This window comes from Echiichthys vipera (genome assembly GCF_963691815.1).
Source record: "Echiichthys vipera genome assembly, chromosome: 4".
Taxonomy (NCBI): domain Eukaryota; kingdom Metazoa; phylum Chordata; class Actinopteri; order Perciformes; family Trachinidae; genus Echiichthys; species Echiichthys vipera.
The window spans coordinates 13,749,789-13,765,634 of record NC_139829.1 but is presented as its reverse complement, the minus strand read 5'-3'; the positions used below and the strand labels follow the sequence as shown (position 1 = coordinate 13,765,634).

General features: G+C 38.8%; 2 protein-coding genes across 3 annotated transcripts in view; both read left to right on the top strand.

Annotated features, from left to right (window-relative positions):
* Positions 1-762: 762 nt before the first annotated feature.
* On the top strand, positions 763-10,052 carry LOC310945937 (uncharacterized protein; the record flags this gene model as incomplete). Its single annotated transcript, XM_083912199.1, has 19 exons — positions 763-786; positions 4,483-4,508; positions 4,601-4,635; positions 4,741-4,778; positions 5,169-5,262; positions 5,391-5,458; positions 5,559-5,607; positions 5,722-5,820; positions 6,756-6,784; positions 7,087-7,123; positions 7,261-7,333; positions 7,572-7,602; positions 7,808-7,844; positions 7,941-8,046; positions 8,196-8,221; positions 8,355-8,398; positions 9,194-9,262; positions 9,652-9,810; positions 9,936-10,052. The coding sequence occupies 19 exons, from the start codon at positions 763-765 to the stop codon at positions 10,050-10,052; spliced, it is 1,161 nt and encodes a 386-aa protein (XP_083768325.1).
* Positions 10,053-15,645: 5,593 nt separating this feature from the next.
* Positions 15,646-15,846, top strand: part of cltcl1 (clathrin, heavy chain-like 1) — a 32,041-nt gene continuing 31,840 nt past the window's right edge. For both annotated transcript variants that reach the window (XM_083912645.1, XM_083912644.1), the window contains exon 1: positions 15,646-15,834. In XM_083912645.1, the coding sequence (XP_083768771.1) occupies positions 15,793-15,834 (42 nt within the window). In that variant the 5' untranslated portion in view covers positions 15,646-15,792. The remainder of the gene's footprint in view (positions 15,835-15,846) is intronic.

Sequence of the window (15,846 nt, the reverse complement as noted above, 5' to 3'; positions counted from 1 at the left end):
TGACTCCCCATATTTCAGCTTTCTCACGCCCTCCCATGAGACCATGTTGCACTATTCAGATTCAGATTCATTTACAGATAAGGATTCAAAAAGAAACCATGTTGGGGTGGTCACCTAACCTGATTCTCGCCAGATGAATAATAAGTTATAATGCCGCAGTTTGTGCTGTTCAATTGTAGCCGGATAATAAACTGTGTGTGTTTCGTTTTCTGCAGGGTTATTACTGCTCACGTCTTGTAGTTTAAAAGATGCAAATGTGTTTTTTATTTGTCATCTCACCTCACCTTTCTTTGAATATTGTAACAATGCGGTCTTTCTTCCTACTTAAAGTGTAAGTCATGGTCTTTTTCGGCATGAATATACATCAAATAAGCATCAAGACAGTTTTTTTCCCGTTGATCAACCATGCCTGGAGAATGCCTTGAGAGATGCTAACAGCCCCAAAGGGCTAACACTGATTAGCTCAGAGCAGTGCGCTGAACGCATCCAAAACGGCATTTTTTTAACCACTAATATTGATACGACTCCTTTCATTTCCATGTCAACACTCGATAGACATCGTCACAAACAGCCAAGTAATAATGCATTTCCATGGAATTAGAAATGCCAAAACTTTCCTCCTTAAACTGAACTCCAGTGTATTGGGTAAACGACTTGTATGGAATACCTGTCAACATGGATCTACTGGAAAGACTAAATAAACTGAGGGTCAACTAACTAGGTTGTTGTTGTTGCTTAATTTTATGTCTAGGGAACCTAATCATGCCACTGCAGAGGTTTGGTGGTGTAAGCTTCTCTCCGGGCATTCTCCACACATGATTTATCAATGAAAAAAAACTGTCTTGATGGCTTATTTGATGTTTTTTCATGCCGAAAATGACCATCATTACACTGTAGTGAGAACTTAGCTTACTTAGTTAGCTTCATTGATAAACATGTGCACTGTTGGATTCGAACATGCCCCTATTTGCCTATGTATCGTATAAGAAACATGATAATGTACTTCCTGCATGCTGGTGCCCCACTGCATGCCTTTTCATCCCCTCCCCAGACAGCCTGAGTCCACCACTGCACTGCATGTGTGTGTGTGTCAAGAGTTAATAATTAATTTCCCCTTCTGATTGCAGATGGAATACAAAGGAGATGTTATTTGCCAGTTGCGGTACATAGTTACATGGCAGTTAGCAGTTTGTAGTAGGGAAATGTGGAGCTGTGTTTGAGCTGTGGCTCTTTTAAGGGCTGACTGTCCAGCAGCAGGTGAGGCTGTCTGTCTGACACAGGAAGGAAATGCAAATAAGATCAGTTAGAGCTGCTCTACACATTCTCGCTGTATCACTCACTTTCAATCTTCAAAACCATTTGCATCCAAGGACCGAAACAAAGACCTTTCCTCATGACTTGAGCTGCGAGACTCTTCCCCAAACTACGACAATGGTAAAGTACTGTTTTATTTTGCTTATATGTTGGTGCACATTCTGGTGACTTTGGGTGGAGCTAGGAGGAAGTCAGCATGTGTAGTCGATAGCAGAGTTCTAGTTAGTAAGTCAACTGTAAACCTTCCATGTAATCACTTTTATTTTTAGGATGTTCTGAATTCTGAATGGCAGAAAAGATATGATGGCAGCTACACTAGAAAAAGATGTGATTTTGTTGGGGTGTGAAGGCAGATAACCTGAAAGTAAATACATAGGTAACAGTGTTGTGCTTTAATACAGAATAAAGGCCAAACAAGTTTGTTAAACATTATTTTATGTTTGTGCAGTCCTCCATAAAATCAGTTCCTTTGTTGAATTTATTAAAGTTCCATTAAAGATGTTTCAGTGTAACTTACAAGGGTTGAATCACAGTTGATTCAGGGGCAGATGAAATAGATTAAGTTCTATCTTTTAGTTTTTATTATGCAGAAATGTAACAAATTCAAATAACTGGAAATTTAGAAAAAAATACATCATATTTCAAGTAGATGTAAAGAAGTAAATAGTGTCACTTCTACATCAAGCTTCACATTTAGTTTGCAGTTGTGCGATTTGAAATATTCATATTTGAAATGCATGTCACTTGTCTTGCCAGAGGGGTTGCCATCACTTTCCCATAATGCATCTTGTCCTCTTTTCCAGTAAACATGTTCACAACAGTTTGAAAGGTGCTGTTGTTCGCTCAGGGAAAAACACATTGTCTCTGATTCAGAGAGGACAATGTTTATTTTAACTTTAATGTTGGTGTTGATCTTTTTTAATAGTTTTTAGTCTTTTGTCTCATGCAAAATGTCCCACAATGTCCAGAGACACATGGAAAAACTCAAATTTTACTTTATAGTGAGAATACATGTGATTGTTTTCACTCTCTAGTCTATTTTATATAACACGGATATCACTGTGTATAAGTGTATAAGTATTGTCGGAGGGGTAAAACAGCTCCACGGTCTATCTATCAGTGGAACTGTGTTTTTAAGATACAGAGGGTTTGGTCGACTTAACCAAAAAATGGAAAACACTGTATTTGTAACCAATACTTTTGTGAATCCTGCTTGTGGAGTTTAATAATTGATAACCAGCAGTATATTAAAATGATAGTATGGTATGTGATTATTTTTGCATTAATATTTACTATAACAGCTTGTGATAACAGAGATATGAGACTATTTCTATTGTTTGAGTAGGGATACATTTGAATGACGCTCAGTGTGTCTTGTCCTTGTTGATCAGATTTCACTCCACGGTTACATGACTTTTTTCCTTTTTCCTCCTGTCGGCCTCCCGGGACACTGATAACACTTTTCACTGAGACTTTACAGGCGGCACAACACCAGAGAGACGTTACAGCAGGCTGACACAAAGCCGAACACTGTCACTGTAACTTGACCCGGCATTAAAATACAGATATTTTTGGATTTACTGTGAGAGGAAAAGGTCAGAAATACTGCAGCAGAACAGTAACGTAGTTCTTTTCACCCCTTTCATCACCTTTCACCTGCGCCTCATGTATCAACTCTGACTGATATTTTGTGTGTGAGAAGTAGAAACTCTGTAGTCCATCCCTCTCTCTGTCCACCTATAATACTCTACTTTACGTCAGTACTTCCTCTACAGCTGCCTGGCACTGTGGGAAAACATGCTGCTGCTCCACTTCCTGATTTCACTTGATGTATCAGTGTTCATCAACTCCTCCTCCTGCCAATGTCAGTTAAAACACAGCAGATGAACTTTTCTGTGTTTTAACCAATAATGTGGATTCCTCTCATGATGATAAGATTCTGCTCCTACTAATATATAAATAAACAAGTCAATATAAAGAAATAATCAGTGGTGGAGGAAGTATTTTGATCTTTTACTTAAGTAAAAGTAGTAATACCACAGTGTAGAAATACTCTGTTACAATCATCATGCATTCAAATAACTTAATTACATATCAGAATTGTCCATTCAGAATTATATCTATATTAATATATATATTAATATAATTATTGATGTATTAATGTGTGTTTCACTTACAGTATGTTGCAGCTGGTCAAAGTGGAGCTCATTTGAATCACTCTTATTTGGGACTGTCCCACTGGGAGTCAATAAAGTGTCTTCTAACCTACAATGATTTATCATCACTTATTTGTTTATTATATGTTGAATTACATGTATTAATCTAAATATGCAAAGTAACCAGTAACTAAAGTTATCAAATAACTGTAGTGGAGTAAAAAGTGCATTATTTCCCTCTGAACTGAGGTGGAGTAAAAGTATAAAGTAGAGTGTAACTTGTAAAAATAAAAATAAAATGGATTTATAACAGACTAAAATAGACTATGATGTACTTATAAGTAGATATATTACATTTTCAGTGTTAAGTAATGCATTTTTTAAACAACTATACGTAAGTCCCCTCTATAAAACTAATATTACTAAAAGTATACATATGTCAAACATATTTATAAACATCTTTAAACCCACTTAAATAAAATAAATCATATTATAATATCAGATTATAATTACATTTATGCACTTTTGTCAAAACAAATAAATCTGTATATTCTGTACATGGACATCCATATGACCACCTACTGTATATAAAATAACCTTATAAACTTGTTTAGAACTTACTTGCTTGAACAGTATAGATGTTGAATATTGTTGTTTGTATTCACATTTATATATTATATATCTATTAAATACATTAACAGATACTTGTTGTATGTATATGTGTTTAATTAAGTGTTTATATACTGCTTTATAATTCTACATGGTACAGTGTAATGGAGTACTTCAGGTGTTTTTATTATTGTTTATTTACTGTACTAAATCACCTTGCATACTAAATAAAGCTCTATTGTCCATTGTGCTGGCCTTCCCAAAAAAGCAGCCACTGACTCAGACTTGATAATAAAGCTAATAGATGACACAAAGTAAATGATTACTAGCCAGGCATGCAGCTAAATTTATGTCATCTGTGTTAAATCTCTGGATACTCATCTGAGGTTGTTGTGTTTTTCAGAGCTTCTTTGGAAAACTGAAGAACCTGTAAGTATTGCAGCCATTAGTGTTGCTTGTTAATATATTATGCATGTCATAAATAGAGTACTGCAGCATCTTACCGCTCCTCTCTCCGTCAGACACGCTGCCCCTCCAGCTCCACCCAAAAGGACAGGTGAGATTTAACGTCACCTACGAATAAAAGGGAAACTGTTTTGATTCCACCTGTCTTTGTTTCCTCACTGGATTGCAGACTGTATTATCTACCTTTCCCCCTCAGATGACAATGCAGGGTTCGGGTGGCCACAGGATGAGTTTGTAAGTAAAAATACGAGTTTGTCAATATGTGTTCTAATTAAAGGTGCTACGTCACGTGTTATGTGGCAGTTACCACATTTCCCCTTAAGCTCTGTTGCTTCTTTTTATGGAGGATGCCTTATTACTGCTTGTTCATCCCCCCTCTTTATGACAAGAAGTTTCATGCTTGATCTCACCTGCAAAAGAAGTTTTTACGTATAAAGTTATAACCAGAGCTGTGTTTCTATTACAGGTCAGCAGCAGGTTTACGCTGTTACACAAAATGTGGGCGACTGTACAATTAATTTAACTGAAACTCTTGTAGTAATGTCTCAGTATCAATGTGGTGATGACTTTTTGTGAAAATGCACCTTTAAAATAGTTACGCTTTATATTTTCTAATTTCCTCAGGATGACGAGGACAGTGACATGTATGAAGTGCCTCCCTGTGAGCGTCCGGCTGTGAAAGTACCACAAAGAAAAGTGGAGGAGGACGTTTATCTGGGTAACAGCACTGACTCATTACTGCAGATAGAGTTTGGGTATAAACAGTTAAAGTACAGAATTAAGACACCTGATAAAATAAAACTAACCTTTTCCCTAAAATTCTGATCTGTGATGCTTTTTTTGTAGAAAGGACATCAAATCCTACTCCTCCACAGAGGCAGGCTGCTCCTCCACCCAGACCAGGCAAACCCTTGGTAACAACAGATCAGTGTCCTGCAAATTTGTCTTTCTGTGTCTCTGCATCTGCCAAGACATTTAAAAAGTGTTTTAACGAAATGATTTGTTATCCCGAAGCCTCAACAACGTGCTGACGATCTCTTCGGTGAGCCCAAAACCAAGAAACGTGAGTCATTAATCTGTAGTCATTTGCAGCTCTAAACAAACATATTCATTTGGTGATTTTGGTGATTCATTTTTTTTACCCACCTCTCTTCGTCGCTGTAACCCATATCTTCAGCACCTGAGATAGACAGAAATGATAAGCCTGGGAGGAAGATGATGATGCCTCCACCACCGGTTCGCTCTGCTCCTGTCCCTGCAGCCAACACTGAGGAAGGTGCAGTGATCACTTCTACCAACACAAATAAGCCTTTCATAGAAGTTATCCATCAGCCTGTAATACACTGTTGACTGAGAACAAGGTACATTTTATTAATTAGGTGATATGGCAACCACATGCTGCATACTTAAATAAACATAAATAAACATTTTTTTACAGAAATACATGATAAACCCATGAAAGATTATGCACCTGTTATCTCTGATTATTTTTCCCAGTTAAAATCCTCATGGTGCATGTCAAGAATTGTGTTTAATGTTACCAGCAGCAACAGCAGTTTGTTTGGAATAAAGATAAATAAAACCACAAGCAGAATTGTGTAGTGAAGCGGGGACTGCAGCTGTGGATGAAACAAAGAAGAGAGTGCCACCTACTGTTGAGCCTCAGAGACTGATGCTGCTGCATTAGCAAAGTGATCCGAACAACAAAGCAATCATTTTGTACCAAAAAGTTTCCAAAAAGTCTGATTCTTCTTTTTCATTGCAGAAAGTAGAGAAAGGGGCCATTGTCCCACCACTTTTACGCCTCTGGCATGATTTTTTTTAACCTTTATTTATTCAGGGAGATAAAGCTGTTTTTGTCAGGAACGCCCTGATCACATCTCCACAGTTGCAAATTTACACCTGGAAGCTGCCCAGTACAACCACAGTCTGATCTGCTGGCCAGTGAGCAGTTGGTCACCTCAGTGGTGGTAATAACGGATGGCACTCCTTATTCACTTTTCCTGACGACCTTCTGGTCATAACTCGCTTCTGGTCAAAACTCGCTTCTCTAACCTTTAGGCCAGCACTGCCCCTGGCATTGCAGCTGGTGTGATCCCATTACATTTTAATACTGTAGTCAAGGTTTTCGGGGCCGTTCACCATCACTTGAAGCCTGTAAGATACCACAGACACACAAATCAATACCAATATTTTCTTTCTGCATTTCAGATGTGTATCTGGATCCAAATGAAGAACAGGTAGGATGAGACAAACACATCAACAGCTTAACACATAAGGAGGAGCAAAGGTCCTTATAAGAGTATAAAGAGTATAGTGCTCTACACATGAATATTATTATTGGATGTTACCAGCCACACAGCTGTGAATGAGTCAGTCATTATGAAGCATGAACGAAACTAAAACCAGCACGACTTCAGTGCTCTGCCTGAACTGCTTCATTACTGAGCTTCCACAGGAAAGCTCACCCAGCTGTTCATTTAGTCTGTAGATAAATATACTATTAGCATGATAAGACAATATTTTTCATTTTGTGTTTCAGGAAGATAATGACGAGCTGTATTTGGAACCTACAGCTGGTAGGTTGCGACACAAGAGCTACTTTAAGTTTGCGGGAACACTCTGGTCTGTGAGTGATGATCAGACATTAAATGTCTTTCCCAGATAATGAAAAGTCTAATAAAAAATGATAATTTCCTTCCCTCCTGCTCCTCAGCTTGCTCTCCTTCCCCTCGTGGGCCGATTAAGATGCCTCCACCTCCCAAGACAGTACTTGTACCTTCTCGCATGTAAGTGCATTTCAACCTGCGTCAAAGCAGCTTTCAACCTACTTCCTAACCACGATGCACGATGAAGTGCATTCACCAGTGATATAATCTGTCTGCTTCATACTCCATGACACATCAGACAATGATGCTGCAGTGTTTTTGCAGCAAAATGCAAATGTAACAGATATATTAGTGGTATTACGCTGTAAATATCTGGTACTAAATATGTAATGAAGATTAACTTTCTCTTTATCTGCAGGATGAAGCCTCCGATTCCCAGAGCTCAGTCTGTGAGTGTGTCTATTCATCTCAGTGTCTAGTCGGATTATATCCTCATGCTAAGTACTGTCCTCATTTAAAGTCAGACTGTCAAGATAGGGGCTGAATTAGAAATGGAAGTTTTCATTCTTACCCTTAGTTTCCATTTCCTATGTAGGAAATGAAATTCATCATCAGTGTGACACAGCAGCAGTGACTTTTTATTTCCTCTTTCAGAATTCATTCTTACCTTCCTTGAATGAGTTAAAATCAGGTAAAGAGCACAGTTCTCTACCCGTATTAACATCAAATCAGATCCAAGAGAATTTTTTTATCATGATAATGCAGAGTACCTAACTTTATTCTATAGCTCCTACAGTTGAAGCTAGAAGAGCCACATTTCCTACCAAACTCCCTCCACCGACCCCCAGTGGTAAGCCCCCTCTGCCAGCAAACCTGAAAGAAGCCAAGCACAGGTAAGAAAGAAAGTTTGTAAGACAGGTGAAACATCACTTAAAGGTTGTGCAAATGATTCATTTTCAGCATGTTTTTGCAGTTGTCCCAGGAGCAAGTGCATCAGCATAAAATTCAGTGTATAACATTAGCCTTCTTGTCTTTATTTCAGCTTTCCAAATCCTCCTACGGCAGACAGTAAGGCACATTTTTTGAAAAGAGAGTTTTATTCAAATCCCGAGGGATTACTGATCATTTGCTTGCTTTACTTCCTTGTAACCACCTGACTGTTGTCAAGTAAATAGATGTCATGTTTTCTATCTGTTTAAAGTGTCCTCTGGTGGTACGAGGGCAACCAAACAATCTGGGAATGAGGTATGTTATCGCTCTGCACACAGAAACTCTAACATAAGTTAGTGAAGACTGTTTTACTCTTGTTGATATGCATGGGCGCATTATGAAACAACAGTCATGCAAAAGGCCCATTTGTCTCTTTTTTTGTTGTTTTGCGTTGCTTTGTAGCCGTGACACATCTCTCTGGTTTTGTGTCTCAACAAATGAGGTTTGCACACTGTAATATTCCAATATGAATAATGTATTGAACTAAAAAGGCAACGTTTGGAGCTACAAGATCTTCCTCAGAGTATTTTTAGGGACCAGAAATAGTTGTCAAAATTGTAAATGAACATTGTGAAAGTATGAATATGGTATTTAAGCAGAATGCCTGTAATCCAAAGATTGACAGTATTAGAAATGTTTGTATCCAAATTGTACACATAGTAAGTAATATAATTGCTGGCAAATAGAGGGAGGAACTATGCACTTCAGACAAGAGCAATTTGACACATGAACATTCAAAAAATAGATCAATAGTTTCAGCCTCTGAAGAAGCTAACCTACAGGCTGTTACAGTTAACTGAGAAAGTTGGGGAAAGTTTGTAGTTACCTAACAAACCATTCGGCCATCTGCAATAAAAAGCAAATAATACATGTAAAATTTTACAAACAGATCCTTCAACAGTATTTTGTAGGCACTCTTGGTCCCTCTTCTGAAGTTCTGTCTCTGCGGTAGTTTTATGTCTCTTAGTAGCCATTGTGTGTCTTTTTGCAGTTGCTTTGGGTCTCTTGGTTTTATGTTTCTTTGTGGTCGGTGTCTTGGACATTTTACAGGACAAAGAATGGTTTGCAGGAGATTGCAACAGAAAGAGAGCTGAGGATCTCTTACTGAGGGTCAACAAGGTAAAGCTAACAGTTTCATGTTTCATTTCATGGTGTAATAATCAGCTAATGATGGGAGAGTCATTTCAACCGCAATCAGCTTTTTTAAATTTTCAACTGAGCAAACACAAGGGCTTAAGGCAAGGGTGTTGCAGAGACAAATGGAGTGTTTCTGTGCATGTTTTTTGCTGACATTCAAACAAAAGCCAGTGAGTGAGTCAGACACCTTCAGGGCTCCATGACGGTGATTTATTTTTCATTTCCATCACTTACTCTGCATAATATGTACAGTCTTTTTACATTCCCCTCAGTTTTTACCTCCCTGTTCTCTTATCAAAGCTTCCATTTTTATTGTCTCTACTCTTTTGTCATTCTTGCTCAGATTTTCCTCTCTTTTTCCCCTGTTGTAGGATGGTGCCTTTCTTATTCGAAAAAGCTCAGCCCAGAGCGCCCGGCAGCCGTTCACCCTCGCTGTGCTCTACCAGCAGAAGGTGTACAACATTCCCATTCGCTTCCTGGGGGGGACACAAGGTTACGCCCTTGGAAAAGAGGGCAAGAAGAACGAGGAGGTGAGGGAAAATTTAGATTTAAGAGAGAGACAGGAAGGAGAAGATAAAGACAGCAGGGTTCTGGCAGAATTCATTCTTTTTTTCATTTAATTACCATGCTCCTTTTATCTCTCTCTCTCTCTCAGATTTTCACCACCCTCAACGAGATGATTTCTCACCACAAGAATAACCAGCTGCTTCTGATAGACAGCAAGAGCCAGGCCAAGCACACAGCATATTTAACTCACCCTGCACACCCTTAAAACCCCACTACGAGAAGTTTCTCTCACTTGGTATTCATAAGAGTTATATGAGCATAATTATACACTTTACTGTAGATCTACTTGGTATCCCAAAAAAGCGTAATTACATCTGAAATCAGGGATACGGCAAAATAACTGTTTTCTTTATGTTGTTTCTGGATTACAATAGGCGAGACAAACTTAACGCCCACAGATCATAAAGTCCTGTGGTTTGACAAAGTGATTTTCCTGTTTTGTCATCACTTTTAGCAACAATTGCACACGTTTAACTTTCCTCTAGTGAAGAGGGGAAATGTTGCTGTGAGATCACTGTATTTCACTCACTTTTAAACATACAAGGCGTAATATTTCTGCTGTTATAAGATACCAAAGAGCCTCCCTTCACTTTGTGCATCCTGCTCATTTCCATTACTGCTGTCTAGTCATGTGTGATGAACTGTTAAGATAAATGTCTCCGTGAATCATTTTTATTTTACTCACAAGTACAGATTTGGTGTGTATCTTTTCCCAAGTTTAGTTAAGTTTGATGGCTGGAGTGCATTGCCAAAGGTCGATGCTGTATGTAACAGGTGTCTTTTATAGTGTGATACTACAGATATTGTGCAATACAAGGTCAAAATGCATCTGCTTGACACTGTTCTCATTTTTTTCTTTTTTTTAACCACAGTTTTCCCATATTTACTGTTGCTTAACCATCAGTTAACCAGGACCAAGGTCTTTATTTGGGGTTTTTGTTGTGTGTGTGTATGTGTGTGTGTGTGTGTGTGTGTGTGTGCGTGTGTGTGCGTGTGTTTGTGTTTGTGTGTTTGTGGTCCATTAAGATGATAAAGTGCATTATGATGCTTGAGGAAGTCCTTTGAGAAAATTCAAAACATCAACAGTGAGTCGGTGAGCGGAGGGTTTGTGGGTTTAACTGAGACAACAGGACCTGTGTGCGTGTGCGTGTGTGTGTGTGGTGTGGTGTGTGTGTGTGTGTGAACTGCCTTCCAGTGGTCACTGACCAGATGCTGCTGGTTACACCTGCTTCCTGTCAGAGTGAAACCGCCTTTTCTGCGACCAAACCATAAATCCTGGACCTGTCACAGCAGTATAATCAACATTTTACATCTATCTAACATTTTAGTAATTTTGATCACTAGTTTCAGAGTAATATCCGCTCATTAAGTGGGCAAATAACTCTTTCCAAACTTAGGCTAAATTATGACTATAATGTGCCTAAAGTCATGAAATTACTTACAGAGCAAAAATCTTGATATTATGTCTTCAAGTGTTTAGAAGTGACTTGTGTTTTTATAGTAATAACGGTTTCAGCGGTAGATTTCAGAACAGGCTGAAAGTGCAGAGGCTTCTTTGACTGCAGCTGCTGTATTTACATAGGCCGCTGGTGTAAATGGGTACTAAATAACTTCCTGGAGCCCATGTAGTTTGACAGGAGGGTGTAAGGCATCTTGTAGTTCTGTTACAGGATTACTGCTGGGTTGAAGCTGAGCTCACATATTCTCAGGATCCTGAACCCGAAACAACATTTGGGTGATTTGCGAGCAGGAGCTCACCATCCATATCTTGGAGAATAATTTTAAAGTGACAATGGAGTATTTTTGATTTATTCACTGAGACTCAATTTCATTTCCACTTAAAGCTTTTATTTCATAGATTTTGGGGCCTTTATTGGGTATAGTGGGAGTAGAGAAGTGACAGGAAATGAAGGGAGAGAGAGAGAGACGAGGGATGGCATGCAGCAAAAATCCCTGTCTGGACAATTCAGTTACGTGGCGAGCATCTTGAAGCCACTAAGGATAACTAGAGACCATCCGTGTCAACTACACACCTGTAAAATTTCATGACTCTCTAGCACAGTTATCGGGCCAGGGGTGAAAAAACGGGGGGACCCAGGCCACATCCATTTTTTAACTAAACCTTAATTTTGATCTCAACAACACACAAATTTCATGACTGTATCTTACATGGCTGGGATGCTGTCGCTGTGACAGAGCTGTGACAGAGCTGTGACAGACGGATAGACGGTCTGTGGTTAATACAGACTTAAGAGATTTAACTTTTTGTTCTAGGAGATAAAATTCATCAGTCAATATGGCGCTTGTGAATCTGGAATCTTGTACGCGTCTCAAAAAGTGAAAACAGTGAATAAATGAGACTACAAACGCCATCACGCTGCACAAACTACATCAGTTAGAAGCTAGTGGGTTGTGTAGATTGTTCATAGCATAACGATAGCTGTTACTTTACATTTACCCTTCAAAGATCTTAAAAGTTGTGTTCTTTTGTGAAAATTATCTTGCTGAACAAAGCGTGTAAGAAACATAAACTTTTGTTCGTCACATGTTCTGTACTAGTCCAAAATCCAATGGAAAAATCCTATTTGCTTTTTGGGTGATGCTAACTTCCGTGTCGGCCTCGCAAAATACATCATCCCTGCAGCACTGTATGAGTTTTTATTCTTAACGTGTTATAACTATCTGTGTATTGATAGGATCAAGCTACTTTACAGGCTGATCATATAGCACCTAATCCTGCCCTTTCATGCAAAACTTCTATCAACCACTTCAATCAATTGAGGAAGTTAAAACTGTATCGTGTGAGTCAGATCCTTTGCAACAGTAGCTTTTTGACTTCAAAGGATGTCTGTGCTCTCCACATCCTGCAGTGTGTAATACTGACTCACAGCGGAAGAATAAAGGCCTTCGTTGATTTTTTTAAACGGAAGTATTTCTCAGACCAACCGCAAACAGCTGACAGTTCATTTATGACTTTTGAACACAGAATTTGTACCGTTTTTTTTCCATTTTGTGCCCACGGAGTCTCATCATATCAGTGGTGGAAGAAGCCCTCAGTAAAACCACAGAGTAGAAATTCTCAGTTACAAGTAAAACTCTTGCATTCAATATGTTATAAAGTAAAAGTACAAAAATATAAGCATTAAAAATGAAATGTACTTAAAGTACAAAAAGTAAAAGTACTCATTATGCAGAATGGCTCATTCCAGAATATCATATTGTTGCATTATAATTGATAGAGTAATGTAAATATCACTTTAATGTTGCAGCTGATAAAGGTGTGGCTACTTTTATTCACTTTATATTCTGCTGGTTAGCTTAATCTATACCAATATATGTTATTTCATTTCCTGATAATATTTAGTATTAATAATCTGAATCTGTGAAAGTAACTAAAATTACCAAATAAATGTAGTGAAATAAATAGTAAAATATTTACTCTGAAATGTAGTGGAGCTGAAAAATAAAGTAGATTGAAACGGAATTACTCAAGTAAAGTACAAGTACCTCAAAATTGTACTTAAAGTGATTCCTAAAATCATTCTTTTTCAGCAAATACACTCATCAAATAACCTATCGAGACAGTCGCTAACAGCTGCATGCAGCTAACACAGATTAGCTCGGGGCAGCACGGTGAACGCATTAAAATGGCCTTTTTAACCACTAATACTGCTCATGATAACACCAAACCTCTGCAAGTTAGTTAGTTAGTTAGTTAGTTAATTCTTTATTGTCCACGGTGTGGAGATTCGTCTTTGGTCTCAAACAGCAGGACAACAACAACAACAGCAACAACAACAACAACAACAACAACATTTACACACAGACATCTTCAGGGCAAGAAGCAGGGCAGCAGTGACAGTATACACATCAGCGGGATATGGTGTTCAGTACCCCAATTAAAAATGTTACGATTTGCCCTTGGCATTTTGTAACGTCTACCCGAGGGAAGAAGTTCAAACTCCCTGTGCAGTGGATGGGACGGATCGTTTGCTATTTTGACAGCTTTTTTCCTTAGCACTTCCTCGTACATACAACTTAATTGTTTCTGTTTTGTCCCTATGATTTTTGAGGCAAGGTTTATTATTCTCTGCAGCTTGCTTCTTCCTTTTACGTTTAGGTTACCATACCACGTAGCCATATTAAAAGTTAAAATGCCCTCAATAAGGTTCTTATAAACTGTTTCCATAATGCGCTTGCTCACTCTGAATGAGTTGAGTTTGCGCAGTAAATGTAGACGTTGGTTACAGGTTTTAAAAATATAGTCTGTGTTTACACTAAAATTTAAATTGCAATCAATAAATGTACCTAAGTATTTGAAACTGTCTACTACCTCTACAACTTGTCCCCTAATTGTAAGGGGCTGCACATGGTCCTTTTCATAAAAAACAAGTTCCTGTGTTTTTGTGATATTCATCTCTAAAGAACTTGCATCACACCACTTATGAAGAGATGCCACATATGTTCTATATGCTCCCTCTCCGACTGTGTCCCCCTTCTTTAATAAGGCAACCAGGGCCATATTGTCAGCATATTTAAACAAACGAAAGTTTTCCAGATCTAATTGGAATTCGTTTGTATATATGGAAAAAAGTAGTGGAGATAAAATGGTCCCTTGCGGGGCCCCAGTATTAAGTACAGTGATGTCGGACCGAGTAGTATTAACCAGAACCTGTTGAGGACGGTCAGAGAGGAAGTAGCATTGTCAGTAGCAATCAATAGCATGATAAGAGTCCTTACACATAAAACAAAGCACCAATGGGCTCCTTCCTTTTGGATTGACTTTGGTAATCGATGTGAATGGACCTTACTATGAGAGGAGCTGGTACAGGGGCCAGTAGGTAAGTCTTTAAAACACTCTTTCAATAAACTCCGGGTTCACTAACTACGTTATTGGTGCTTTGGTTAATGTGTAAGGACTCTTATCATGCTACTGCAGAGGTTTGCTGTTATTTTGAGCAGTATTAGTGGTTAAAAAAGCCGTTTTAATGCCTTCACCGTGCTGCCCCGATCAATCAATGTTAGCTGCATTCGACTGTTAGCAACTTTTAGGGATATTTCCGTTAATAGTTGTTACACAACAAAAATTGTCTAGATGGTTTATTTGATGAGTGTATTTGCCGAAAAAAAACCCTGGGATGATTTTACTCCAGAATTTCACTTTAAGTACCGTACTTGGGTAAATGTACAGAAAGTCTTAATAAAATGAAGTGCAATGCATGACATAAATAATGTTAAATAAAAACTAAACTTACGGTAAGGGTATATATTTTCTCAATTGTGCACAAACTGATGCTCTCCAGGCCAGCTTCGGCTCTTTGGAAGAAAAAGGAAAGCACATTAAAACGTCAGCAGTCCTCTCTATGCGTCATCCACACAGCAGCACACTTTTGGGAAGAACAAGCCGGTGATTTTTTTAAGAACTCATGCAAAGGTGGGGCGCTTGTTGTCACGGGCCCTGATTTCGAAGTTGTTGAGGAAGGAAGGAAGGGGGAAGGGGCTGCGGCGGAGGGGTACAAGCTGCACACCCGACCGCTTGCATTGACAGCTCTGAAGAATTAAAGACAATCCACGACACTGGGAGCTTGTGAGAAGTCATCACTTACGAAAACGCAGCTGGTACTTTTAGGACAGCCCTGCATCCTTACAAGGCTCGCGGAGGAACCGGTTTACGCACCAATAGTAGTTTGAAGTGGACTAGTTTTCTTAGCGGAGGTGCGGAGTTTTTTGGATTCAGGACTGGTGTAGGGGCGCTACTCAATGGGAACAGTCACTGGATTCGTGTGATACCAACGCAAGCCACACAGACTACCTACTACTGCCCATCACATTTTACTTTTTGGGGACGTTTAGGGCACAAACAAAACAAGATCACCTCTATTCCTCCTGCTCTCCCCTTTCCCCTTTCCTTCCTCACGGATTCTTCAGACAGAAATCCTGCAGAAATGGCTCAGATACTGCCGATACGATTTCAGGAACATCTGCAGGTAAGCAGACGC